This window comes from Myotis nattereri, assembly GCF_964212035.1.
Source record: "Myotis nattereri genome assembly, chromosome: 12".
In the NCBI taxonomy this organism is placed as follows: domain Eukaryota; kingdom Metazoa; phylum Chordata; class Mammalia; order Chiroptera; family Vespertilionidae; genus Myotis; species Myotis nattereri.
Window position 1 is genome coordinate 81,328,933 of NC_138087.1, and position 27,222 is coordinate 81,356,154.

General features: G+C 69.4%; 1 protein-coding gene across 3 annotated transcripts in view; it reads left to right on the forward strand.

Annotated features, from left to right (window-relative positions):
- The window catches only part of RXRA (retinoid X receptor alpha), a 79,783-nt gene that overhangs the window by 37,517 nt on the left and 15,044 nt on the right, over positions 1-27,222 (forward strand). For 2 of the 3 annotated variants that reach the window (XR_013996676.1, XM_081103697.1), the window contains exons 2-4: positions 19,835-20,100; positions 24,862-25,012; positions 25,374-25,553. Coding sequence is in view for 2 of the 3 variants with exons in the window: in XM_081103697.1 (XP_080959823.1) it covers positions 19,835-20,100; positions 24,862-25,012; positions 25,374-25,553 (597 nt within the window). In the remaining variant the exon portion in view is untranslated. Of the gene's footprint in view, positions 1-19,834; positions 20,101-24,327; positions 24,610-24,861; positions 25,013-25,373; positions 25,554-27,222 lie in introns of those variants that run through there. The other variant, XM_081103698.1, reaches the window with a different exon arrangement.

A 27,222-nucleotide genomic window follows, 5' to 3' on the forward strand; every position in this document is an offset into this window, starting at 1 on the left:
CCTCCCCTGCACCCTGAGCCCCGGCAGCCTTGGGCTCGCGGTCTGGCCTGTCCCTGACCAGCCGTGTGGCCTTGGGCAGGATGGACTTGGTCTCAGCCTCAGCCCTGCACACAGCGATGCTTGTGGGGTGTTTGGAGGAGCCGGTCCAGGCGGCGCCCCGTCCAGCACAGGCCCCGCGCCAGCAGGGGGCCGTCCCTGCGAGGCTCCCGCCCTGTCCCTGACCTGAGCTGCCAGGTGCTCCTGGAGCCCGCGGCCCTGGCGGGGAGGGGCGGGGGGGCTGCACCGGGACCAGGCCTGGTCGGGCGCAGAACCCAAGCCCTCTGCTTCCGAGCTGGGACCATGGGAGCCAGCTGCCCGTTCCCAGGGCTGCAGGCAGAGCTGGCAGGACTGCCCTCAGCCAGGCCAGGGGTCGTGGGGCACCGATGGCTGAGCCGCCGCCGCCCTGCGTGGCCTGGTGCTGCCCCCGGCGCAGGGTCACGGCCCGTCCTGCGGCTGCCTGACCTGGGGCAGGTGGGACTGGGGCGGGTGTGGCCCAGAGTGGGGCCTGTTGGGAGCCGCCCGGCTTGGGGTGCCGTGTGCTCGCAGCCGCTCGTCCGTGTGTCACCCGGGGTCGTTGTTGCGTGGGCTTCCTGGACCCGCTGGGTTCACTCTCGAGCGGCGGGTCCTCACGCAGCCCGTCCACGCGGCCGTCCGACCCCGCTCTTGGGCACGTGCGCTGGGACCCGGCCCCGCTGCGCCGTGTGGGTCTCTGGCCGTGGCGGCGGCCTCACGCCGTGGCTGCTCTCGTGCGAGGCAGCGGGGCCGCCGCTCTCCAGGGGTGTCCAGGTTTCACGCGTGGGCTCAGCCTTTCACATCTGCTTGTTAGATGCCCGGGGAGCCTGGCCCGCGAAGTGCGGGAGGTGGGACGCGCGCGGCGTGGCGCGGGCTCCACCCTGTCCACAGTGCCCTCTCCACTGCGTGGGTTCCGGGGGAGCGAGGAGAGCAGGAGAGGTGGCACCTTCACTCCGGGACGTGATTTTTTCTTTCTAAGATTCTGTGTGTGTTTTAACCGGTCACAGGCTCCTGCTGTCCAGACAAACGTGTCCTGGCCCCTTGGGGCGGGCGGTGATGGGAGCTGAGTGAGGTCCTGCCCCGTCGCCCGAGGAGCTGAGCACATGCCAGTGGCAGGGCCAGGTGGGGCTGCGGGGGGCCCGGAGGCACCTGGCCGCCCTGGGTGCTGCCCCGGGGCAGTGGGCAGACGGTGGTGCGAAGGGTGGTGAGTGGGGCCAGCAGCGCGCTCCGCGGGGAGCTGGCAGCCGCCCCTTGTTCTGGGCATGACCAGGGAGGGGCAGAGGTGCAGGCGAGGCCGAGTTTCCGGGGCCCAAGGTGCCAGCCGCTCCCTTCCAAGGCTGTGCTGGATTGTGCACCGGGCCCCGGCCCACGCCTGGGGCGGTCCTGGACCCCAGCCGTTGTAACGCCTGCCTCCCGAGCAGGCCATGCCATCCGCCCCAGAGGTGGAGGAGGGAGTGCGGTGGCCTGCCCTGTGGGGACGGGGCGGGGCAACGAGGATGCCTGCTGGCTTATCAGGGCTCTAGGGTGCCCTGGTCCCCAACCCAGGGGCAGGTGTGAGGGGGGCTCTCTCTGCCCCCCAGCCAGCGTAGGGCCATGGTTCACGGGGTCGGTGGTGGGAGCCTCTGCCCCCCACAAGCTCGCTCTGCCCAGCGGCCGCTCCTGGGCGCCCAGACTGACCATGTGTCCGTCTGCTCCAGGCGTGCAGGGGGCTCCTGCCACGGGCGGCCCTCTGGCCTCACACTGCCTGCGGGAGTTCCTGAGCTGAGCGCGGGGCGAAAGCCAGGCTGCCCTTGGCTGTGACTTTGTTTTGTTTCCTTAAGTCAGATCGTCCTGCTCCATCCTGTGCCCGGAAGAGAGGCCTGCTCTGTCGTTGGGCGGGGCCGAGCCCCTCGCCTTCCCCTGGTGGGGGCGGGCGGGCCTGCCCTGCCTCAGTCAGCAGATGTCCACGCTGCTGGGTCACTCCTGCTGACACAGCCCTGGGGGCTGGGCTGGACGCCGCTCCCCTTCCCACATCTGTGCGTGCGGTTCCCTGCCCACCTGCTTGTCCTTGTGTTGCTCTTTCTGGTCCCTCGCCTGCCTGGCGGCCTTGCATCCGTCTCTCCCACTCCCGTGGGGCTCCGGCGTCGGGGGAACAGATGACCCGGGGGGCAGGGAGGGGTGAAGGGAGCGCAGGCTGTCCCGAGGCGGGTACTCAGCACCCTGGGCTCCTGGGGGCTTCTGGGACTGGCCATCTGTGGGACCACAGGGTGGTTAGCGGGTGGTAGGCATCACTGCCCAGTGGCCTGGTGGCCCTTCTGTGTGGCAGGCCTGTGAGCCGAGGTGTGGCATTGCCCGCACTGACCGCTGTCAGGGCCCTGCCCGCCTGCCCGTGGCCCCTCTTGGGCCGCCCGGTTCCTTGGAGGTGATAAGACTTGCCCGCCGACAGCGAGGCCATGGGCCGGGCCTGAGCAGAGGCCCCGCCCCCCTCCTGGACGTGGCCGCCCCGAGCGGCCTGGCCAGAGTGCTTGTGGCCCTGGGGGACAGGCCCGATGACCTTCCCGGCCCCGGAGGGTGCTGCCCAGCCTCCCGTGGGAGAGGCAGCGCCCAGGCCCGGGTTGGGGGGGTCTGCCAGGTGCTGGCGTCCGGGCTGGGTGAGTGCAGGAGGGGTGGCGGCCTGGCCTGTGCCCGCGGCGCTCCCTGGGCCCTGGGCCTCCGGGACGAGGCTTCAGCCCTCAAGGGGCTCGTCTCCTCGGCCACCTGCCCAGCACGGCCTCCTCCCTCCTGGGAGCCCCTCCTGGCGCCGAGCTCGGCCGGCCCCGCGTGTCGGGACACCCGTTCCCAGGCCCGTCCTGCGTCCGCTGGCGTCAAGTCTGGGCAGGTGTGTGTGCAGGGCGGCCGCCCCAGGTGGGGGCCAGAGGCGGCGTGCCGGCCCCGTGAGTCACACCGATCCCGGGAGCGGGGGTGGCAGGGGCCCGCTGTGGCCGACGTGCCGAGGCATGCTGCCGCCGGGCCTGGGAACAGCGGGAGGGGGGCCAGCCCTCGGGGTCCCGCCTCCCCAGGCTGTGCTGCCCCCTGGGAGGCCGGGTGGCCAGGAGGAGCAGACGCTGCCCCAGGGCCCACCTTCAAGCCGGGAAAACCCTCGGGAGGGGAGGAGGGGCCGGGGGAAGGCAGAGAGGATCTGCGTGCGGGCGCTGTGGGTGGAGCTCCCTGGGCGTCCAGGGTGCAGGTGTGGCAGCACAGGGAGCCTGAGGGGTCGGCCTCCTTAGCTGCCTCCAGGCCAGGCCCTCCTGTGTGTGTCCCCAGGGCTCCTGTCCCCAGGCCTCGTCTCCCCAGGCACCTCCTGCAGACCCTCTGCCACTGGGGCTGGGGGTCAGCAGCCAGACGAAGGGCCTTCGCAGGCTCTAGGGCAGCCGTGGGCAAACTTTTTGACTCGAGGGCCACAATGGGTTCTTAAACTGGACCGGAGGCCGGAACAAAAGCATGGATGGAGTGTTTGTGTGAACTAATATAAATTCAAAGGAAACATCCTTACATAAAAGGGTACGGTCTTTTTTTTTCAATAGTTTTATTCATTTCAAACGGGCCGTAGTTTGCCCGCGGCTGCTCTAGGGCCACTGGTTCTGTGTCAGGGACTTGGAGCTGGGCCCAGGTTGGACAGCATGGCCGAGGCTGGCATAGCCTGTGTCCTGGGCCCAGCTTTTCAGGGAAAACTGACCTTCAGGAGGACAGGTGTGGGCTGGACTGGCCACGGGGGTCCTGGAGCGGGTGGGGCTGCTAGGACAGGTCAGAGGCTGCAGAGGCTTTGAAGAGGCCGGGGGCCGGGGGCCGGGGCCTGCAGTCAGGGGTGATGGGCTCAGACCAAGGTAGCAGCCAGGGCCGGGTGGGGACCTCTTTCCTGCCAAGAGCCATTTGGATATTTGCAATGTCATTGGCGCGCCATACAAAACTATCAATTTAAAAATTAGCTGCTGCATTTGGTCAAACGCTTAATCACCTCACCCCTGATGCCTTGGCAGGGCCACACCTCGGCTCACAGGCCTGCCACACAGAAGGGCCACCAGGCCACTGGGCAGTGATGCCCACCACCTGCTCACCACCCTGTGGTCCCACAGATGGCCAGTGGGCCGGACGACCTTTAGGGTAGGGCTCGCTCTTGGGTGTTTTTGGTCTGGACTTTTCTACTCTGTCTGGCAGGGGCAGTGAGGGCTTCCTGGAGGAGGTGTCGGTCAGGAAGGCCCACAGGGAATGACCGTACCTGCTCTGAGGGCCAGGGCTAGGGGCTGGGCAGGGCTGGACACGAGGCTTGCGTGGGACAGAATGCCCACCCCACCGTGGCCCCGGGCCCTCAGAGGGGTGGCAGGGCTGGCCTTGCTGCGTGAGTGGTGGAGACCCCTGGGCTTACTGGGGCTTTTCAAGCTAATGCTCAGCAGTCTTGGGGGGAGGCCCCCTGGGTCTGCCTGTCTTTGACTTCCTGATCAGGGCTTGTGGGGGGGAGACTTCACCTCGGATGAGCTCTGGGCTCCCTGGGGCTCTGCCTGTCTGCCGATTCGCAGTGGGGGCAGTGGGTGCCGCCTCAGTCCTGGCCCCGCGCACAGTAGGTGCTTGTGAAGGGCTCCTGCCAGCTTGGGGCCACCCAGGTGGACTCGGAACAGTCCGCAGGGCCCGCTGTCTGGTGTAGCTGTCAGAGCGACCTCCCCGGGCCCCTCCAAACCCTCCCAGACCAGGCATGTGGGAGCGGCCGGCCGGCCTCGGTGGGGACCTTGGTCGCTGTGCGGCCTCCCCGCCCCCCGCCAGGAGGTGAGTGATGGGAGGGGGCAGGCTGTGCCCAGGAGCAGCAGCTCCGGGGCCAGTGTGTCCGCCGTGGGGCAGGCGCCTCCGCCCCCGCTCGCCCCCGCGGCTGCTCCTGCTGCCGGCAGGCTCGGCGGCCGCGTGTGCAGGAAGGAAGCGGGGGTTTGGGTGGTGTGTTCGTGTTTACTTTTGACTGGGCCTGGGTGCTGGCCAGGGCTGGGGCGCCTTGACGGGGAGGGTGAGACCTGGGAGGCCAGGGGGCCTCGGTGGGGCGGGCTTCCTGGGGGCCAGGAGCTGGGGGCCCGGGCAGGTTGGGCAGCTGGTGGGGTGGGAGGCCTGAGAGGGAGGCAGAAGGCCTGCGGCCCCAGGGGTGACCGGCCGCCGTCTCATGTTGCCGGGCCGGGAGGCGGGCCCGGGGCAGGGACTGGACCCCAGGACCCCTGTGTTTGGAAGGAACAGCAGGTCCGTGGACTGAGGGGCGGGGGGCGGGGGCGCTTCCAGGTCACTGTCCATCCCTCCCGCTCCGCAGGGGACGCTGTCAGGGCGGGCGCAGCCTCCCTCTGTGCTCGTCTCCAGTTCCCACCACCTTCCAGCTAGGCCAGGGGCTGGCGAGCGAGGATGGAGACCCCTGGGCATATCAGCGTCCTGCCTGCTGGCCGGCCGGGCGGGGAGGTGCCCACGAGCCGGTCTGAGCCGGTCCCGCCCCGCTGCCCTCCCCGCCCCCGCCTTTTTGCCCACCCAGAGGTGGCACATGCAGCTTGCTGTTCTCTCAGCTCCTGGCATGTTCCTGGTGCGTTCCTGCAGCTTGGCAAGAGTTTGAGCGCCTTTGGCTGGGCCTGCCCGGGTGGGGCCCATTGGTGAGACCCCTCGGGGGCAGGAGGCCCCGGCCTTGCTCAGCTCGCGCTCCGGGGGACGTGTGACCTGCGTGGGTGTGGGTTATGTGCGCAGGCGGGGATGGTGGCGGCCGAGCGCCCGGTCCTGTGAGACGCCCCCCAGGCGTCGGTCGGCACGCCGGGGACCGTGGCAGGGACGTGTGTCCAGGCTTCACCGCCCCGAGGCCGCCCAGCCAGTGGGACTCGCTCTTCCGCCCTGACGGCCCCTGGCAGGCAGGTGGGGGTGGGAAGGGGGCCCAGAGGATGGGTCTTCGCATCATTGACGCGCCACGTCGGGGTGGGACAGGAGGACGTAGGACCTTCGGGGTTGGGTGGTGCTGGGGGTCGGGGGGTGTTGTGAGCTGGTCAGGACCAGCCCTGGGCCTCGCCCTGGCTCTGCTGAGGCAGGAGGTGGCCCCTGCGGTGCTGGGCTTGCTGCCGCCTGTGGGCTCGGTGAGCGGGGGCTCCGAGCACCGTCCGCTGTGGTTGCTAAGGTGGCAGGACGTGGCTGTCGAGGGGTGAGGTCTGTTGGGCACAATGACCTGACTCAGTGGGGTGAGGGCCAGGGGATCTCACGGGAGCCGCCCTGCCCGCCTCGCCCCGGGAGCACAGGCCGACAGCCCAGGCCCTCCGGCGGCCGAGGAGGATCTGGGGGTCACGGTTGACCACCAACCACAGCTGAGCTAGCGTGGCTGCCTTTCGGGAACAAAGCCTTCCACTCGAGGGCGAGGGTGAGGCGGGCTGGGCTGGGATCCTCACCGGGCAGGGCCGCGCCAGGCCCCTGTCCATCAGTGAGCTTCTCCAGGTGTGGTCCCGGGCGCCAAACCAGACGAGCCGGCAACGGGAGGGATCCCGGCCAACCCGGAGGAGGGCGGCCGCCGCCTCGGGACTGTCTGGCCAGGGTCTTGCTAAAATCAGGCTACGCAGAGGTGGTTCATGTCGTCGTTATGAAAACCTGCTGCACACGGTACAGAACCCGAGCCGGTCAGTTCGGGGGATGGCGCACCCGCCCAGCCCGGAGCCAGAGTCCTGCCCCCTGCCCCCAGCGGGGCCCTGGCGCTTCCTCCCCCCTCGAACCCCACCTGGAGTGGGTTTTGGCGTGTGGACCTTTACGAGCAGGTGGGGTGAGTGGGGTACGAGGCCCCCGGGGAAGGCTGCCTGGATCCCGTAGCAAGTTGGGTTTCAAGTGAGGGGGGGTGCGAGCAGAGGGGTGCCCTGCGGCCAGGGGGCACTGGAGAGGGACGGAGGCAGCGCTGATGCTGGGCCGGCAGCTTGGGGGGTGGTGGTGCTGGCCCTTCTGTGAGGGTCCTGCAGGCAGAGTGAGCCCCCACCCGCTGCACCGGTGCCCCATGGCCGGCGCCAGGGCTGTCGTGGGCAGCAGGGTTCCAAGTGCCCAAGAAGAAGTCTTGGCGCCAGTTCCCAGCGTTGGCTGTGGGCCTCAGGCCTGTGCCTGCAGCCGCGGCCCCTGCAGCCTGGGCAGGCGGCCCACGGGCCTCCTGGGGTGGGGATGGAGGACCCCCTACTTGCCTGCTGGGGCCCTGGGGGCTGTAGGCTGTGTGCGCTGGCCCCCGCGCCCCCATCCCGGGGCTGCCGCTGGCTGATGGGCCACAAAAGACATCTGTGCCCGGAAGAAGGACCCGTTGTGTGGCTGGAGGGCAGCCAGTGCTGCGACGGCCCCCTCCCCTCCGTGCTTCCTGCATAGCCCCCCCCCCCGCCCCCCACCCCCCGGCCCCGCCTGTGGCCCATCCGGCCCTCTCAGCCCTGCCTCCCTGGTTGTGGGCTCTGCTGTACCCGCCCTCTGCCCTCGGGGCTGGTGAGCCGGCTCCCACCCTGGACCCCGCCCCCCACCCTGGACCCCACTTCCCACCCTGAACCCCCGCTGCTGGGCCCGCACCTTCGGTGTCCCTCCTGCAGGATGCTCGGGGCTGGCGCTCAGGGCGCTGTGCACAGAAGGCCTCCTGCCAGGGAGCGTGAGATAGCAAGGTGGGGCCTGACGGTGGCCGAGGGCATGCGACCTCCCATAGCACCCCTTGGGCTTCTCCCAGGGCCACTGCCCCCCCCCCCCAGCCAGGCCCAGACGAGTGCGTTTAATGGTTGAGCATTCCTGGGGCGCTGGCTGGCTGGCACTGTTGGGGGGCGTGCCCCTCCCCCATCTTCACGCCAGGTCACCCGACTTGCCCGCAGCCAGGCAGCTGGCCAGCGTGGAGAGGATTTGAGCTCAGGTCTGCCCGCCCGCCATGCGGGCTGTGCCCTTGCTGTCCACGCTGGGCTCTGGCCTGGCCCTGGCCCCTCCGCCGTGCCGCCTGCAGCCGGGACTGTCGTGTCTCCGATTGAGGAAACGAGCCGGGTCCCTGTCCTTTTCCAAGAAGCTCTCGGCTTCGGCCAATGGGAGCTGCCTGTGGTCACAGGTGTCGGGAGGGTGGGGGGCCGGGCGGCCCGGGAAAGGGGAACTCGGCGCCGGGCAGCCGAGCGCCACTCGTTCCTGACGAGCTCCCAGCTGCCTGGCGGAGCCCTGCCCTCCCGGGCCTCCGTCCTCACCGGCGCCCGCCCCCCGGAGCCGCCACGCTGCATCGCCGGAGGCTGCGGGGCCCCGAGCCCGCGGGCCGGGGGCCGATGGGGCCGTCCCCGTGGTGGGACCACTCGCCCGCGCTCGCCATGAGGCTGCACCTCCTGGCCTCTCTCTCGGGAGGCGGCCTCGGGCGGGCGGGAGGCCGCAGGTGGCTGGCAGGTGAGGCCCAGGTGTGCTGGGCTCGGGGCGGCGTGGCCTGGGGTGCGGTCTCTTGCCCACGGGGTGTGGAGCTCCTGGCAGGTCGTCTGGGAGGCCAGGTGCTGGCATGGGCATCGCCACACAGCACGCCTTCCAGTGCCCGGTCGTTGCTGCTGGGCACGCACCCAGCGTCCAGCTGTGCCAGGCGCTTCGTGCGTGTCCTAGTTCTCGCTCGCGGCCTGAGGCCAGGACCACCGGCCCCGGCTCCCCGGGCATGGCATCCCCAGCGGGTTCCGGTCGGGCGCCGGGTGGCTGCTCTTCTCTCCTCGGGGCCTGCCTCTCCCCTACAGGTGCGGGCACTGAGGGTGGGCGGTGGGTGGTCTCACTGGACCCGCTGGCCTCCTGGGCGCGGCGTCGGGAGCGTCTGAGGAGGAGAAGGAGCTGTGGGGCCGGCGCTCTCTGGGGCGGGCGGGTGACCGCGGGCCCCTGGGTCTTGGCCTGGCTCCCGAGGGCGGGGTGGGAGGGGATGAGGGGGGATGGGAAGGGGTGAGAGGGGGTGAGGGGGGGTGGAGGGGGTGGGGGGTGGGAGGGGGTGGGGGGGTGGGAGGGGGTGGAGGGGGGATGGGAAGGGGTGAGAGGGGGGTGGGAGGGGGTGGGGGTGAGAAGGGGTGGGAGGGGGTTGGGGGGTGGGAGGGGTTGGGGGGTGGGAGGGGGTGGGGGGTGGGAGGGGGTGGGGGGGCGGGAGGGGTGGGCGGAGGCCTGGGCAGGGAGGTGAGAGCTGGTCCCTGTCTAACCCTGTGGTGCTGGAAGAGTGAGGGGCTCCGGCCGCATGACCGTCCGGGTTGGAGTCTCCGGCCCTTCACATCTAGGGCTCCTGCCGGCAGCTCCGCGGAGGGGCCCACGGCCTGGCTCCCGCGCCATGGGGATGGTGGTGGACACCACGCAGGGCTGCGCCACAGTCTCTGGGAACCTCGTGGTTGTGGAGCTGGAACCTGAAACAGGAGGCGCCGTGTGGTCCTGACGGGCAGGGGTGCCCACGACAGGCTTCCCGCTCTGTGGGTCAGGCCCCCAGGGTGTGGCCCCCACACTGTCCTGCGGCCAGCCCGGCGGGTGGGGGCCTGGGCCCTGCTGGGCTTCTCGGCGCAATTCCCCCATCGGCGCTCTGCGGTCAGGACGCGTGACCGCGAGGCTCGCTCCGGGTCCGGGCTGTGAGCGCGAGGTCTCCCCAAGGCTGGGCTGGCCGCTGTCGTCCTGTTGTGGGGTGTTGGTGGGGTTCGGGTCCCATCCCTCCGGGAGCTCCTCCTTGTGGGCGAGAACCTCACACGTGTGCCCCGTCTCCCCGCCACCCGGGACCCTGACCGGCCACGTCAGCTCCTGGCCTTGGTGTCCTTGTCTGTGAAATGGGCACAGAGAGAGGAATTTCCCGCCAGGCTCTCAGCGCGACAGAGCGTTGCAGTCCTAGACTTTACCCAGAGGTACGCTGAGCTATCAGGCCTGCAGTGCGTGCGTGTGTGTGTGTGTGTGTGTGTGTGTGTGCGTGTGCGCGCGTGCGTGTGTGTGCATGTTGTCCCGGGCCCTTGGTGGCTGGGCCGCACCCCCCGGGTCCTGCAGACGTGCTGACTGCGTCCCTTGCAGGTGACCTGGGCGGTGGCTCCAGCCACGTGCAGGAGGCAGTGCCTGGAATGCGCACCTGGCTGCTTGACCTTGGGTGTGTCCCGTGATCCCTGCCTGTCTCCTCTTGCTGCCACTCTGAGCTCTTCCCAGTTTATTCTCCGGGAAGTCGCCCAGCGCAGCTTGTTATAAAGTGGCCAGCCACGAGCAGGTGTCTCCTGTGAGTCCCACGTGTGACATCGGCACGTGAGGTGTGCTCGCCGACCCCCGCCTTCGTGCGCCGGCACCCGCGGCTGGCTGGGCTCTGATGGTGAGGGAGTCGCGCTCGATGGAGTGAGGGTGTACGCGCTGTCCTTTCTCTGACGGCCCCGGTGACAGCCGTGTGCTTGCCGGGCCAGGTGCTAAGGGTCCCCAGGCGTCTGGGGCTGTGTGTCCCCTGGAGGGACCGAGTGTCCCACTCGGGCGGCTGCTGCTCCACGGACTGCGTGTGGTTCAGGAACTGGGTTTGAAGTCTTGAAGGCATGTTTCTGGGTCCCCACTCCTCTCCATCCGATGCCAGAGGGCCCCCCACTCTCCGGAGGGTCTGAGAGCTGGGGGCTGCTGCCTCTGGGCTTCTGCCCTGCCCCCAGGGAGGTGGCCCTGCCATGGGGGTCACTCATTGGTCGCTTGACTGGCCCGGGGTGGGTGCCCCCAGCCCTGCCCCATCCCTTGTGCCTGGGCATTCAGAGAGCAGCCAGCAGTGAAAGGTGCTTCCCGCGCCCTCCCCACAGGGACCCTGGCCTTAGCCACCCCCGGGGGTGCTTGTTGGACAAGTGGATGGTGACAAGGCCCAGAGGGTCGGGATGGGGCACTGGGCAGGGACTGCAAGGGCAGAGGTGCCTACCCAGGCAGCCAGAGCAAGGCGCCAGGCGCGCTGGGGAGGGGGCCCTGGCTCGGCCTCGGGCGGGTCAGGGCTTTGGGGTTTGGGGTGCAGTTGGGAGCTGTGGGAGGTCCTGGCAGTGACCGAGTAGGCAGTGGCCATCCTGCCAAGTGACCATGGAGGGCTGGCTGTGGGGAGGGCATGCTGAGCTGGCCGTGGCCACTGGGCTCTCACTGGTACAGCGGGGGCTCTGGGCACCCCTGGGGCATGCTGCCTGGCCCTCCTGGGGTCTCAGTCTGCCCGTCCCCTTCCGCCTGAGGTCCTGTGGGCTGGGTGGCTCGCTGGGTGCTGCCATGGTGCTCCCTGCAGCCCCATCCGTGGTCCTGGGGCACCCCCATGGCACCTGCCCACCCTCATGTCTCTAGGGTCAGCGGCTGGTTCCCTTCGCTGTCACGGCATCTGGAGACGTGCCCCTTGGCCGCCGCCCCCAGCTGGGTCAGGAGTGAGGCCTTGGGTTGGAGACTGGGGGACGTGGTTTGATGTCCCGTGAGGATGGGGGTGGAGGTTCTGGGTCTGAGGGTGCACCCCTGGCCTCTGGGCCTTCGCCTCCTCAGTGCAGAACGCCGTCCATCCATCCGCCTGCCCCGTGCCTGCCAGGGACCCCAGGGGGGAGGGGGAAGGGCAGAGCCTGGCACAGCAGGTCCCCAGGGTGGCTGGGTGGGAGGTGGGAGTTGGTCCTGTCACGTGGCCCCGCATTGAGGGCTCCTGGCCTTCGGTGCGGGGGTCTCAGGGCCATGCGGAGCCCCAGGGCTCTCAGCGGGTGGGGGTGACATGCAGGTGTGGGAGCAGTAGGCTGGGTGGGTGGGAGGGGGTGGGAGGGGTGCCGCTGTGCTGGCCCAGGTGAGCCCCCATGCAGGCCCGCCCCTGTGAGGGGGCGCAGGCCCCGTGGCGCCGGGGAAGCCCCTGTCGGCGGGCAGACCGCCGTTCTCGGTCTGTCTCACGGGTGAGGCCCCGTCTCCCGCCTGCAGAGTCCCCGTCAGCCCAGCCCCCGCACATGACGGGCACCAGGCGGGTGCTGCCGGCTGAGTCAGTGCCCGTGGGCGAGCCTGCCTCTGCCAGGGGAGGGGGCCGTGGGTCCAGGGCTCACGCACTGGGCAGCGGGGGTCTCGGAAAGCCCTCCGCGAACCCCGTGGGAGTGGAGCAGCCCCTCTGCCCCCGCCCCCCGCCCCTGCGTGGCCCTGGCGGCTCCGAGCAGCCACGTGCTTGTCCTCCAAACAGCCGTGCTCGGCAGGCAGAGGGCGGGCTCGGCGTCCCGGGAGAAGCCAGCCATGCTGGGCCCACGGGAGCTGCGCCGAGCGTCCGTCCCCCTCCCCGGCCGCCACCTGGCGTGGCCTCCCGAGCCCCGGCTCCGCCGCAGGTGCCGTGTCTGCCGCTGCTCCAGGAGCCAGCGGGGGATGCACGGAAAACTGGAGAAAAAAGCAGCCGCAGGGGCGGCAGACACGGCGCGTTCCACGTTCCACGACAGCCGCGGGCGGCGGCCTCGGCCAGAGAGCAGGCGGCTCAAAGTGAAACAAGAATCGCTTCTTTTCCTGTTAAAGAGAAACCGCCTCAGCTGGCGGCTGGGCCCTGGCTGCTGTGGGAGCGCGGGGTTTCACCAGGAATTCCCCCTCCGCCCACCCTCCCGTCGGGGCGGCGCCAGGGGGCGCGGGGCAGTGCAGGGGACCCGCCTGGAGGGGAGGCCGCTGCGCCCGGGAGCCCTGCGGGCCTCAGAGGTGAGCGTGCTCCCCGCTCCCTGCGCTCTGTCCCCCTCGCCGGTGCCGCTAGTGCCGGGACCTGCCGTCTCCGGGCTGGCACGGGCTCTTTGCCAGGTGCAGTGCTGGGAGCAGCAGGCAGAGTGCTGGCGGCCCGGCTCTGGCTGGGCACCGCCTCTGCCTCCCCGAGCCCCCTGCGCGCCTGCGGGATGGACGGGCTGTCACGGGCGGCGGCGTGGTGCGCGCGTGTAGGCGCGTCATGGGTGCTGCTACTTAGACGTGTCCGGGTCGGGGTCTCTCCTCAGGGAGACCGCACGGCCCCTGGGCACAGCGTCGGCTGTCGCCACATCACACGCAGCTCGATCTCAGCGCCTCCCTGCTCTGTGCCTGCCCCGAACCACCCCGTGCGGCACCTGCGCCTCCTCCCTGGTCCCCGCAGGCCTGGGGCTGACTGCCCCTGCCCCTGCCCACCGCAGCCCGTGTGACGCCACTGAGCAGGGGCCGGGGCCAGCTGCCCGGCAGCAGCCCGGGGGGCCACCTGCTACACCCTGGGGAGGGGAAGGGCCAGGGGTCTGGCCAGTGTGTGTGCTGCCCTGCGCCCCCCAGCACGTTTCTCTAAGCTGTGAGGCGCTGGGGAGTGGATGTGGCTTCGGAGCAGGTTCCTCACCTGTTCCTTCTGGCCACACCTTCCTCCTGGCTGGGCTCCCCACTTCCCCCACAGCGCTGGGCTGTGGGCAGAGCCCCCCAGCTTCAGGGTGCAGCTGGGCACCAGGGGGCCCCCAGGCGCCTACCACAGGGATCTGTTAGATGCCACCAGCTGGGTGGGTGGCATCCACTGAGAATTGAGGGGAAGGTGATGCCGATGCATTTGGTTGGCTATAGCTGGGCCTGGTGTGAAGGCTGTGGCCACAGCCCCCAGGGACCGTGGGCTTCTGTTGGGTGGGCACGGGGGTGGGGCAGCCTCCTGCAAAGGCCCTGGCCCGAGTGCCCAGTGCGTTGGCTCCATCACTCCTCGGCTCTTTCCTGAACACCTTCCAGGCCCAGGCCCTGGATGCCTGGTCACAGGTGGCCCCTCCTGGCCACACCTTCCTCCTGGCTGGGCTCCCCACTTCCCCCACAGCGCTGGGCTCCAGCTGCACCTGCCGCCACTGGGCCCAACCACAGTGCCCAGGTTGTATGAGTGGCTGAGCAAGGGTGGCTGCTACCCTGGGCACCACTTTCTCTTCCTCCCCCTGCCCCTCACCAGCCCTGGCCTGCTCAGTATGGCCAGCAGAACCCAAAGCACTGTCCCTTTGCCACTGGGCAAAACCCCTTTAGTATCACCATCAGTCTCTCTGGGTCTCATCCTTTTGTTGTGCAGTGGGCAGGGCAAGGGCTTGCTCAAATGATAATGGTGATGATGGTGATGCCTCTGATGATGATGATGGTGATGGTGATGGCGGTGGTGATGGAGATAATGACGGTGATGATGGTGGTGGTGATTATGATGATGGCGATAGTGATGGTGAAGGTGGTGAGTGGTGGTGATGGTGATGGTGGTGATGGTGGTGGGGGTGATGGTGATGATGGTGCAGACATGCGTGTCCTTGCGGGCTCACTGGATGCCAGTGCAGACATCTTGCTGCCCTGAGCTTCCTCCCTGGTTAGACCCTTTGGGCTTGATGGGGCCTGGCTCCATGAGGAGCATCACCAGGCGTCTGCCCGCTGCCCTGGGGAGTGAGGCCGGCAGGACGGAAGGGCTTCGGGTGGTGTCCCCAGGCTGGGACCTGGAGGTTGAGATGTGTGCGTCGCCGTGGCGTCCTGGAGGCCCCGGGGGAGGCTCTGGGTTAAGGTCCTGCCCTGCCTGTTTATCTGTTTTCCTCGCGTTGGGGGTCCAGCTACCTGGTCCCTCGTTTCTGCTACACGCCCTCCCTGTCAGGGACTACAGGCCTCGGGTAGAACCCAGGCCCCGCACCTTCACTCTACACGCTTCGCTTCCCTCATTTCCCAGGCTCCTGCTGGGAGCCAGCCCCTGGCCCTGTACTGGGGGCTGATTCAGGGGGGCCTGGACGGGCCCGGTGTCGTGGGGCAGAGGGCGGAGAGGCGGGTCTCAGGAGAGCGAGTCCGCTGTGCAGCTGCTCCTGGGGTCGGGACAGAGGGCTGCGGCCCTGCTTTCCTTGACTGGGGCAGTGGTTGGGGACGTAGAGCTGGGCGTGGCATTCCCGAGTCCTTCTCTTCTCCTCCTCCCTCCTCCCTCATCCCTCCTCCCGCCTCCCGCCTCCCGCCTCCCGCCTCCCTCCTCCCTCCTCTAGGGCCTGGTGGGTCTGGGCCACCCCGGACTCCCATATGGAGTGGGGTCTGAGTTCTGGCCCCCGCCAGCTGACCGATTCGCTGGGCCTGGCAGAGGGAGGTGCCTGGGTCCCTTCTGGCCAGTTGGGGGCCTCTTCCTAGGGGCCCTGCGGCTGCCTGATTGCACCCCTCTGACCCTGCTTGAAGGCCTAGGCTCTGGGAGGCACCGCTGACCTGGGGCCGAGATTTGGGGCTGGGGCCACTGGTTGGGCAAAGGGCACGGTGACCACAGAGGAGCTGAAATTTCAGCCTGAGCGTAAACTGACCCGGCTGGAGGCTGTGGGCGAGCTGTGCCCCTGGGGTCGGAGGGCCAGGCCCCGACCAGGGAGGCGGAGCTGGCACTGGCGGGCGTGAGGCCACCCTGCCAGGCCCTGCCCGCAGCCTCTGCTGTTGGCGTTCCGCTCACAGCCGGCATCCCTGGCTGAGCCCACTGGCACCAGGGCCAGCGCCGCCCAGGGGGCATGCTGCCCGGCCTCAGTTCCTGAAGGCCCCCCCCCCCGTTCCAACCACCCCCGGCTTCCCCCAAACCCCGGCGCGCCGTGGTCCCACCGCAGTCCCTGCCGGGCTGCCACTTCTCCCCTGGGCGGCAGGGGAAGCAGTCCTTCCGGAAGGTGGGGGCTGGCGGTGGGCGTCCTCACTGCAGCGTTTCCGTTCCGGGGGCGCCAGGCAGGGGCACAGAGATGCAGGGGTGGGCGGATGCTTATGTTCCAACCTGTCCTTGTCTTGGCTGCTGGCTCTCCGAGAGGGTCTTTCTTACCCCTTTGTGCCTGTCTCCCCTCCTGGGCACCCCCTTTTCTACTCCATGCCCCTCCTGGAAGCTCCTGGCCCACTTCAGCCCCGTGGGACCCTCCCCGGCTCCTGTATGTGGACCCAGCCGGCCCTGCAAACTCAGAAGGGCCTGGGGGGCGCTGAGGTCCCCTTTCTAAGAACTAGGGGTTCCCTGTCTGCCGGGAGGGGCTGAGTCTGGGGCTCCCCCCTCCAGCAGCCTGAGGCTGGCATTTCCTGCCACCTCCCCCCTCCCCCGCCTGCCAGGCAGAGGCCGGAAGGGAGCTGGTGGGGGTTCCCCGGCTTCCTGCTGCGGGGTCCCGGCGGGTCCTGGGGGGCGTGCTGGGGGAGCCTGTACAGCTCAGGAATGTGGTCCGTGGGGACACCCGTCCCTCTCCCAGGGGCCTGCGGGCCACCGGATTGGCAGTTCCCGAGGTGGTTAGAGTTCTGCTCGCAGACAACCATCGGGGAGCACACCGCCCCGAGTCAGCCGTTCATCTCGGTCACATTCTGAGCGCGGGTACTAAATGTGACCTTCACCCTCACCCCCGGCCCCGGGCGAGCCTGCCGACCGCTGGTCACTCGGCCATTTCCTCTACTTCCCAGCTTCTGTTCTGGCCTCTGGGTATTTTGCATTTTAGAGTCAGTTTTGTGGCCTGAACTACTTTTTGTGCCAAGAGATCTGTCTACCGCCTCTTCCATGCTGCCTTCCGGGACTGACCCGGGCAGCTCAGTGAGGTCCCTTTGCTGGCGTCGGGGTTGCCAGGGCGGGTCGGTCTGGACGGGGCCTGTCTCTTTGTGGAGGCCCCTTGAGTTCCCAGCCTTCTCCCCGAGTCCCACCGGTGCTCATGGTCTCAGCGGAGGCACGTGGGGTGTCAGGGGGTGAGGTGCTGGGGTTTGGGGCCTGGTGAGGCCCGGTGCTGAGGTCCCAGATGTGGCCCTTGGGCTTTGTCCTCCTCCAGAGGCCCCGTGCGCCCCTCGGGCGGTGGGCTGGGTCTGGGGCTCTGAGCCTGGGCTCCTGGAGGAGGATCAGATAAGCGTGCGGGGCGAGTCCTTGCGAGTCCAGAGTAGGGCTTTTTCAGAAGAACCTTATCGCCCCATCGCTGCCGCTTATCAGAGGGCGGGGACAGCACCAGCGGGAGGAGGCGGAGCCACGGCTCCAGGGGAGGCCGGGCCCTGCAGCAGCGGCTGGGGCGCTTTCGCCTTCTCTCCCTGACATTCCTTCCCTGGCCAGAGTGTGTCTCTGCAGAAGACTCCAGAACACACACCCAGCCATTGTCACCCCGGCTCCCAGCGTGTCTGTAAACAGGAAGCGCCATGTGGGGCCTGGGGCAGCCAGTCCTGCAAGGCAGGCATTGGGGGCCACTGCCCCTCCTGACGCGGGGCCCCCAGGGCTCACACAGTCTGTTGGGAATAATGGCTGCAGCCTTGACACGGGTGCACAGGATGGGGCGCCCTGAGGAGCCAGGCCCCGCATGTGGGGATGGGCTGTCCCCAGAGGCCAGGGCTCCTTCCCGTGCCCCCCTTCCTCCCCGGCCCCTCCTCACGCCCTCTTTCCTCTCCTGCCCAGTCCCCCTTCCCGCTCACCGGCTCCCCTCCTCAGGGCTCTGACTTGGGCTGGGTGCTGTGATGTCTTGGGGGGCTGGGGGAGCTTTGGGGTGCAGCCTGGCAGTCTCCTCCCTCCCTGTCTCCCTCCCTTCTTTCTTCCGGCCAAGCTTTCTCCTCCATCTCCCCCCCCCCCCCCTTCCTGCCCTGGATCAGCAAACAAGCAAAGCGCAGCTCAGGCCCCACTGCTCAGCCACGAGTCCCTGCATGTGTGGCCGGCCAGCAGCCCCCTCTGGTTCAGGGGCCTCGGTCCCCGCCCCCGGACTCCCTGCGGAGGGTGGAGAGAGGTGGGGAAGCTGCAGGAATCCAGGAGTGACCTCTCCCTCTTGGCGTATCTGTCGAAGAGGCTGGGGAGGAAGATGGGCGTCTCCCCTCAGGGCAGCCAGGCGTCCCCCCCCCCCCCCCCCCCGCCCATGGCCAGCCTTTCCCCAGATACCCGCAGGGGTCGCCTTTGCCCCTCAGTGTGGGCTCTGGTGATGTCTGCAACCCGCGTCTTGCTTCCCTTTCTCTTGCCCCTGGACGTCAGCAGGGCGTGTCCGGCCGCCTCTGCAGAGCGCCTGCCTGTCCGCGCCGGAGACAGGCTTGGCCGGGGTCGGGGTCGGAGCTGGCTCCGGGCTCCTGGCCCAGGTGTGTGTGCAGGCAGGTGGGGTGGCCTGGGACACAGTGGTGCCGGCCTGGGGGCGACTGTAGACTTCTGGGAGCGTGCCTGCCCGTGCCTCAGTTTCCCTGTCTGTCACAGGGAGATCGAGGCTCTGCAGGTGCCTCACAGGTCACGGCCTGTCCGCCGGGTCAGCCCAGGGAGGGCTCTCGGTCCACACGGGGGCCAGGGCTTGGAATGGCGACACCCCCCTCTGCCATCGCCTAGGTTTCCTTATGCTTCTGTTCTCAAGTTCTGTGCCTGCGCGGCTTTCCATGGGCAGAGGAGGCCCCTTCGCTGGTGGAGCAGGTACCCGGCAGGCAGGCCCCGCCCGGCTTGAAAGTGAAATTCTCGAGGGGAAGCAGGGGAGGAAGTGCCTGCAGGCGGGCCTTCGGGATGGAAACTGGCAGATGCTCCCGACGGGTCTGGCGGCCTCAGAGCCTCTGATTCCTGTGGGACACCCGCTCGAGGGCGCCCGCGCCGCCATGCACGAGGCCCCGAGGAGGGCCTGGGCCTGGGCTGGAGTCGGACCTTGGGCTGGTTGGGGGTGGCGTCCTGAAGCGCGATGCTGTGTCCCCCAAGGCGACCGATGGGAGGAGAGGGCCCGGGACCTGCGTGTCCCCCAAGGCGACCCATGGGGAGGAGAGGGCCCGGGAACCTGCGTGTCCCCCAAGGCGACCGATGGGAGGAGAGGGCCCAGGACCTGCGTGTCCCCCAAGGCGACCGATGGGAGGAGAGGGCCCAGGACCTGCGTGTCCCCCAAGGCGACCGATGGGGAGGAGAGGGCCTGGGACGAGGCGTGCACCGCGATTCATCCCGCTCTGGGCCCCGTGTTGCTCTGAGGTTCAGGGAGTCGAAGTCGTCCCGGGTGTCGAGGGGCTGCCTGGCTGTTGAGGGTGCAGCCAGGGGTGGACGAGCTGGGGGGTGGACTCCCTGACTAGGGTGTGTGTGGACGGGACTCTCCATTGTGCCCATGGCCCCCGGGGCTTCTCAGAAGCGTGGTCGCTGCCGCCGGGCTGTGGGGAGGCTGAGGCCCAGAGGGACATGGCTGGCCCGGGGCATCCTGCGGGCTCCAGGGTTCCTGCTCCGGCCCCGGGCGGGCATTTACCACCTGAGCGCCCGCTGGGTGCCCTGCTGCCAGCCCTCGGGCTGGGGCCTCTGGGTGCCCTGCTGCCAGCCCTCGGGCTGGGGCCTCTGGGTGCCCTGCTGCCAGCCCTCGGGGTGGGGTGGGAGGCCTACCGGGAGCTGGTTGGGCTTTGAATCCCTGAGATGAAAGGCGGATGTGGGAGGCCCTGCCTCTCCCCATCTCGGCGGCTGCCCGACTCCAGGCCTGGCACACAGCTGGGCCCCTCCGAGAGGCCACCCAGCAGCCTGGCCCGCGGGGCCCTCGGAGTCAGGTCCTGGTGGTCTGAGCAGGCCCAGGCCTTGGATTGGGGAGCAGCCGGCCCCCTGTGCGGGCCGCGCCCGGCCAGGGCAGGTGTCGAACACAGGTCCCCGTTCTCCCTGTGAAATGGGGTGATGGCAGCCCCCCGCCTCCGCCTCACTCCAGGCACTCGTCTGCCCTGGGCAGGGAGTTCGTTCTCCACAGGGGGCGCTGTCTCCCCGGACCCCCTGCAGTATCTGCGATGGTCCCAGACCTTCCGTTGGACCCCTGAGTGCATGGGAGAGGGGCTGGTGCTCCCGGCTCCCAGACGGTGCCTTGGAGGGAGCGTGCACCCCCTGCCTGGCCCAGCCTGGCCGTGTTGCTGGGAATTGGGGTCGGTGAGCCCCGGGGGACAGAGGGGATGGGCGCCTGGGCCTGGCTGTCCTCCGTGGCCTCTGGCCGGGGTAGCGGGCCCATCTGTGGGGTCCTGACCGCCTCCCGTGCTTCTTGTCTTGCAGACTTCTCCACCCAGGTGAACTCGTCCCCCCTCACCTCGCCCACGGGGCGTGGCTCCATGGCCGCCCCCTCGCTGCACCCCTCACTGGGGCCCGGCCTCGGTGCCCCGCTCGGCTCCCCGGGACAGCTGCACTCGCCCATCAGCACGCTGAGCTCCCCCATCAACGGCATGGGCCCGCCCTTCTCCGTCATCAGCTCCCCCATGGGCCCCCACTCCATGTCCGTGCCCACCACGCCCACGCTGGGCTTCGGCACCAGCAGCCCGCAGGTAAGTGGGGGCGGGGCCGAGGGTGGGGCCTGGGCCACCTGCAGGATGGCTGTGGCGTCACGTGGCCCCGGGGCCCCCTCATCTCCGGGAAGCGGAGCCTCAGAGAGGCGGCCTTGGCCTGGGTTCGAGCCTGGGCCTGGCTGACCCTTGAGCCCATGGCCCTCAGAGGTCACCACTCCAGCACGGCCCCTCCTGTCGGGGGTGCCCTGCTCGCGTGGCTTGGAGCTCTGCAGGGTGGGGAGTCCATGTTCTCAGGCTGACACCCACCTCCCTGGGGCCCATGTCCTCTCAGCAGCCCCTGTGGCCCCTTCTTGGGCCTGTCCTTCCCCTCCCGTCTCTGCTCATTCCCAGGCCCCGCCGGGCAGATGTGCCGGGTTCAGTGCAGACGCGTCCCTGCTGGGGCCCCGGCCTCGGGCCCGCGTGGCCCGCTCACTGCCCGGCTCCTGGGCCTGTCTAGGCGGGGCTGGCGGAGCAGCTCGCTGGCTTTCCCGAGGCGACCTCGTCACCCCTGTGCACCTGGGGCTGGGGGTCCCCTGGCCTTCCGGAAGCCGGCAGAGGCCGCGGGATGGAGGAGGGCGGCTCGGCCACCTTCCCGGGCTGTTTGGTGAAGCTGCACCCCCCCTTCTTGCTGGCTGCCGGGGCACACGAAAGGGCAGCTGAGACTGCAGCCCGGGCAGTGGGGTGCCTACGCCCTCAGCCCCGCGAGCTTGGTGCTTACAGACCTGCCGCCCGGCCTGGCACCCCGGAGCTGTGCCCTGGGGCAACCTGCAGTGGGCCATCAGGGGTGGGGCCTAGGGTGCCCGCAGACCTTGGGGTGCCCGGTGGCCCTGACCCTGTTAGCCGGCCCGGGGCAGGGATGGGTGGAACTGGTGGGGGCTCCAGGGCCGCCTCTGCTCTGCCCTCTGTTCCCTGCACGCCCCGCGTTCCTGGCGCGGACGGTGCTTGTTGAATCCAGAGCGTGAGCTAAGGGCCCAGGCCGCTCCGGGTGGGCGAGGGGTCCAGGCAGGGGTTAGGCCGGGAGGAGGAGGGCAGAGCAGACCGTGTGCCCAGAGGGTCGCTGCTGTCCTGCTGGTCGGCTGTCGGTCTGTCTGTTTCCAGGTGGTTGGGCTGCACTTGGCTTTGTGTGGTCTGAGCCCGTGCTGGCCCTCTGCCCGCCCCTGACCCCTGACCCCTGACCCCTGCCTCACCGCTCAGCATAGCTCTTTCCCTGGGAGCTGAGCCTGGCTTTCCGGCGTGAGCAGTTGGTCCTGGAAACCGGGGCTCCCCATATCCAGGGGGTGTGGGTGGAGTTCCAGGGGCGCGCCCCCACCCCTGCTCCAAGGCCACAGCACTGAAGGCGGCGTCGCCCGAACCAGCGCGGTTCTGTCTTCTGCTGCCGTCGGGGCGCTGGCGCTCTGCCCAGTACTGCCCGCGCGAGTCCAGGCCAGGGCCCGGCCCGCCCCATCCACACCCCCGGGCCCGCCTGCAGGGCCGGGGACGTGTGGGGTCAGCAGAGCTGGACCACAGTGTAGGCACTGCCCCCGCTGTCCTCGCCGCCTCTGGTCGGGGGCTGCACCCTCTCAGGGCCCAGGGCACGTCCCCGCCACATCCCAGAGCGTGCCCACAGCCCCTGGCACGCGTGGGCACCTTGGCGTCCCGGCCCTGCCGGCTCCTGCTGTGGTCGCCGTGGCGGCGAGGCCTCGGCCACCTGGCGTCCACACGTGGCTGAGCGTGCCTCACAGGGTTTGCCTCCGCTCTGATGGACAGATGGAGGCAAGGCGGGGGGTGCTCCGGGAGGCAAGTGGGGGGCTCTGGGCCTGCCCTCGGTGCGTGGAGGCCCGGAGCCCCCCACTCAAGGTCTGCCGTGGGCAAGGGCCTCCCAGCGCGGCCAGTGGGGTGGGGGTGGGGGCTGCGTGCGATCGGGAGGAAGGGCGTGGTGAAGGGGGAGAGGCCGGGGGGATGAGCAGGGCCCCGGGGCGTTGGCCGGCAGCGGTTGTCTGAGTAAGTCCCATCGGCTCCGGCGGGAACTGAAATAAAGGCCAAGGATATGAAAGGGGAAACGGGGACCGCACCCCGGCCACACCGAGGAGGCTTTGGGCTCTGGGTCCCCTAGGAGATGGGTGGAGTGGAGGTAGGGGCTTCGGGGCCCAGTGGGGGGGGGTTGGGTGGCAGAGCGAGGCCCCGGCTGCTTGCTCTCTTCTGGGAGCCATGACCAGCCCGAGGCCTGGGAAGGGGAAGAAGGACCGCTGGCCGAGGGCCTGCCTGTGGCCGTGTCGGACTGCCTGGCAGTTGAGATAAAAAGCAGAGTGGGGCCCGGCCAGTGCGGCTCAGTGGTTGAGTGTCGACCTATGAACCAGAGGTCACAGTTCGATTCCCGGTCAGGGCACAGGCCTGGGTTGCGGGCTCCATCTCCAGTAGGGGGTGCACAGGAGGTAGCTGATCCATGATTCTCTCTCATCGTTGATGTTTCTATCCCTCTTCCTTCCTTTCTGAAACCAATTAAAAAACACATATGTTCGTAGACGTGTATATATACATGTGGGGGGGGGGAGGGAGAGAGGGAAGTGCGCGGGCAGAGTGGGTGGCCCAGCCCCAGTGGCTCAGTTGGATGTCATCCTGTGCCCCTCAGGGTTGCCGGTTTGATGCCTGGGTGGGCACACGCCTGGGTGGCAGGTCTGATCCCAGTCAGGGCGCCCATGGAAGGCACCAGATTGATGTCTCTTTCACATCGGTGTTCCTCTCTCGCCCTCCCTCCCTGGGGCCGGCAGAGGGGCTCCCGCCCAGCTCCTCTCCCACGCGGGCAGGGTCTCCGAGGGCTCCCCAGCCCCGGCCAACTCTGTGCCCAGGGGACGCGGAGCCCGGGAGGGCAGGGTGTGCGCCACAGCCTGGGAGTCAGTGTGCCACGGCACTGACCGAGACCAAGCTCTCCGTCTGTCCTGCCTGGTGGGACCTGGCCAGCCTTTCTCCAGCGCTGCCTCAGTTTACCTAGGGCAGGCCCCAGTTCAAGGACCTGCACGTGAGGGGCCCGGAGACAGGGCAGGTGCCCCCTTCCCACCCAGCATGGTTTGGGCAACCACAGGAGGGGGCGATGGTCATTCTTGTCCCCGGGATGCCAGGCTGACCCAGCCGCGGGCATGGTGGCCGGTCCCCCCTCGGGGAGGGCTGCAGCCGGGAGGGGCCCCTCACATCCTCAGTGGCTCCCAGTTGGCTCCTCGGGGCCTGCCCTTGGCCACTGGTGCCGTCCCCCCACTTCCAAATGTTTGGTTGGGTAGCCCCTCCCTGGCCCCAGGCCGGGCGGCGGGCTCTCCTCGGGGAGAGGTGTGGGGGTGCAGCTGTGCCTGTCGCGCCTTAGCCGGGTGCTGCTCCCGCCCGCCACGCGGGGAACCTCGGGCTCGGAGGGATGACCTCCCCCAAGTCACCGCGGAGGCGGCAGGATTGGAGGATAAGCTAGGTCCCGTCCCTGGCACCTGGCGGCCAGCTGTGCGGGTGCCCGGGTGGGTCACTGGGGGCCTTCTGCAGCGAGCGGGGTCACGCCTGGGGGCAGGGGCATTTCCCTGGGGTTCCCACGCCGTCTGCCCGAGACCGGCCTGCGGAACCCGGGGTGCAGCAGCCCTGGGCACGCAGTCGGCGCCTTCTCGCAGCTGTGCGTGTCCCTCCTCGTCCCCTCTCATCTGGGACGCACCCTGCCCCCTGCAGACAGCGCAGGCCGCCCTGCTCTGCGGTGGGGGCCCTGGATGCTCGCCCCGTGGGCTGGCTCTGGCCCCCCGCAGCCCCCCGCGCCCCGTGGGGGCAGTAACTGTCCGCACAGAGCACCTGGCCCGCCTGGCCGAGGAGGGACCGGGTGGAGGCCCGTGGAACGCCGTGGAGGCGGTTCCCGTGCGTGTGCCGTGAGCACCGCGCTCTCCGGTCCCGTGAGAAAGGGGGGTGGGAGTTGGGGGTCACGGGAAGGAAGAGGATGAGGTTCCTGTGTGGGGAGGCGCCCGGGGCTACCAGGGGGCAGCAGCTGCTTCCGCCCGTCCCCGATTTCCGCCTTTGTCAGGGGTTTGCAGAAGTGGGGTGCTGGGGTGCTGCCTGGCCGGGGTCCTGGCGCCTGGGAGGCGGGCTGGCTTGTGGGGTGCAGCGGGCAGCACCGCGGGGCCCTTGGTGCTGACAGGAGAGCCGGGCAGACGCAGCGGAACCAAAACTGCTGTGTCATTGCAGCCCCGGCAGCTGTTGCCAGGGTGACGGTGCGTTTCCCACGCTTCCTTGGCGGCGGCGGGCTGCCGTGCAGGGCGCGGGGCTGTGAGGAGAGGCAGGGTGTCCCTCGCAGTGGATGCCCGAGGGGGGCCTCTGTCCCCCTCTCCTCCAGACACGCGACCGAGACCCCGCCCTGCCCCCCGAGGCCCGGGCATGTGGCCTCTGGGCGGACCCCAGCTCTCCCTGCTCGCTGTGACCAGGCCTCGGTGCCCCTCTATGTGCTGGGGATCCCCCAAGCGCCTGGCTCACCGGGAAGGTCATGGGGCTCACACTGTCCTGCCGAGGGGGTGCCCAGTAAGGGAGGCGGCTCTTAGGCGGGCGAGGGGCAGGGGCTGTGCGGGTCCCCTTCTGAAGCCAGCAGGCGGGGGGCGGCACGCAGCTGGTGCTCCGTGGGGCTCAGCCCTGCTGTTCCCGGCTGTGGCCTGGGGTGGGCAGAGCCCCCTCCGAGCCTCAGTTTCTCTTTGTCAAGGGGGGGTGTGGCAGCGCTTCCCTGGCTGCAGGGCTGCGGGGGGCTGTGGCCAGGCTGAGCCCACGTTCCTTCCTCAGCTCAGCTCGCCCATGAACCCCGTCAGCAGCACGGAGGACATCAAGCCCCCTCTGGGCCTCAATGGCGTCCTCAAGGTCCCGGCCCACCCCTCAGGGAACATGGCGTCCTTCACCAAGCACATCTGTGCCATCTGTGGGGACCGCTCCTCAGGTAGGCGGGCAGCGGGCACAGGGCCCTCGGGTGGGGGGGGCAGGGTCGGCCAGCAGTGCGGGGTGCCCGGGCTCTGGCCCTTCTCGGGTTTTCACGTCGGGGAGGTAGTCAGTGGGGCGCCCACGGTGGCCAGGGTGGTCCGGAGGCCCCGGAGAGGAGGCAGCTGGTGGTGGTGACGCTGGCACGGGAGGCGGCAGTGCGGGCTGTGCCTCTCTGGGCTGAGCCGGGGCAGAGGACCCCTCGCATTCACCTCTGCACCCCAGTAGCCCCCGGGGAGGACACGGAGCCCGGAGGCCAGGTGGGGCCAGGGGCCCGGGGGTGCAGGGGGTGCAGGGGCTCACGGCCGCCCGCCCGCCCGCAGGCAAGCACTACGGCGTGTACAGCTGCGAGGGCTGCAAAGGCTTCTTCAAGCGGACGGTGCGCAAGGACCTGACCTACACCTGCCGGGACAACAAGGACTGCCTGATCGACAAGCGGCAGCGGAACCGCTGCCAGTACTGCCGCTACCAGAAGTGCCTGGCGATGGGCATGAAGCGGGAAGGTAGGCGCGGGGCCCTCCTTCCTGAGCCGCCCCCAGCCCTGCACTGGAAGCTTCGCCGCACTCTGGTGGCGGGTGGCTGCTTGCATACCTCTTGTGACGGGGCGCTCACTCCCTGTAGAGGCCGCCGCCGCCGCCGCCGCTGCTCTATGGGCAGCATGTCCGGGCCCGGGAATCTCACCCACCAGATCCCTCCTGAGCGCCTGCTGTGGGCCAGGCTCCGGGACCCCAGGAGGGCAGCCTCGGTCCCGCACGGTGGCGCCCGGTGCCGCGGGGACAGCTCTGGCTCAGACCCTGTCCGTGGGGGTCGTGTCCAGGGCCAGCACGGGGCTCCAGGGGCACAGGCAGAGCCAGAGGATGGCGAGGGCCACGGCTGGAGGTGGGAGGGGGGCGGGAAGGGCCGAGGCTGGCACGGGGCGGCGGGTGCACGTGGTCCTGAGTGTGTCCCTGCTGTCCAGTAGGGATGGTTGAGGAGGCCCTAGTGGGGGCAGCGCCGATTGGGGAGTGGTGGGGGGCAGGGAGCTACAGAGGCCATCAGGCGTCCCCAAGCCTGCTGGACGCCGGGGTCAAGCTGTGCTCTGTTCCCGCTGCAGCCCTGGCGGGGTGACCCCGGCTCCGGGGCCTGATCAGTGGGCTCCAGCCGCTGGCCTCTCGGCCTTGGATTTGTGGGCCCGGCTTATTGACATTTGCCGGGGGCGGGGCCGGCAGGGAGCACGAAGGTCACTCCTCTGAAGTCACTGAAAGGCCAGGCGGTGCAGCCAGGCCTGGGTCTGGGCCCTCAGTCCTGGCTCGCATGTGGCCTCCTCCTCGCTCCTGGCCGTCCGTGGCTCAGTTTCCCCATCGGTAGGTTTGGTGACCCCTGCGCTCAGAGTCACTCTCTCCAGAGGGTGGGCGCCCTGGGGTTGGGGTCTCGCCGTCTGTTCCCTTCTTCCAGGCGGTGGCTGTTCTGCGGCCCAGGCGTGGCTGGCCTGTGTCCCTCTCCTTCCCACTGCCTCCCGACTGCCCTCTTGTGGCGGCTGCAGTTTTTTCCAATTTCTTTTCTTTTCTTGTTTTCGGCTCCTCCTCAGCCCCAATTGTTCTCGTTCCGAAATCGAAACCTCAGCGGGGCCATGGTGTCTGTCCAGCGGGATTCCTCCCTGAGGCTGCAGGCCAGGGGCGTTGATGCGGGCGGGGCCGGCTCCTGCCGCGGGCCTACTCCCCGCAAGGGTAGGGGGAGCTCAGGGGCTCCGGTGCTGAGCTGGGGGCCGGCCGGGGCCTTCCTGGTCAGTGCATGTTTCATGTAGTGCATGGACCGCCCTTCCTTGTGCAGGTGGAGGAACTGAGGCCAGGAGGTCAGGGCTTGTCCGGGTGCATGCGGGGCTGAGTCGGCCTCAGGCTCCCTCAGGACTGATACCTTTAGGCCCCTGGGGTGGCGTGTGCCCGGCCGATTGCCCTGGGTGCCCAGTGCAGTCAGGGAGGGCTTGCTGGAGGTGGTGGGACACAGTAATGCTCCTGAAGGATGGGGATCGGGCCAGAATGAGCCTGAGGTGGGCAGTGGATTGGGTTGGAGCCTGGCCAGGTGCTGGGCACCAGTGTGCCAGGGGGAGGTGGGCACCCTGGCATGAGCCCGAGGTTGCAGCACAGACAGGCTTGGAGCGTGGCCGAGGTCTCTGACTCACTGAGCCCACCACGC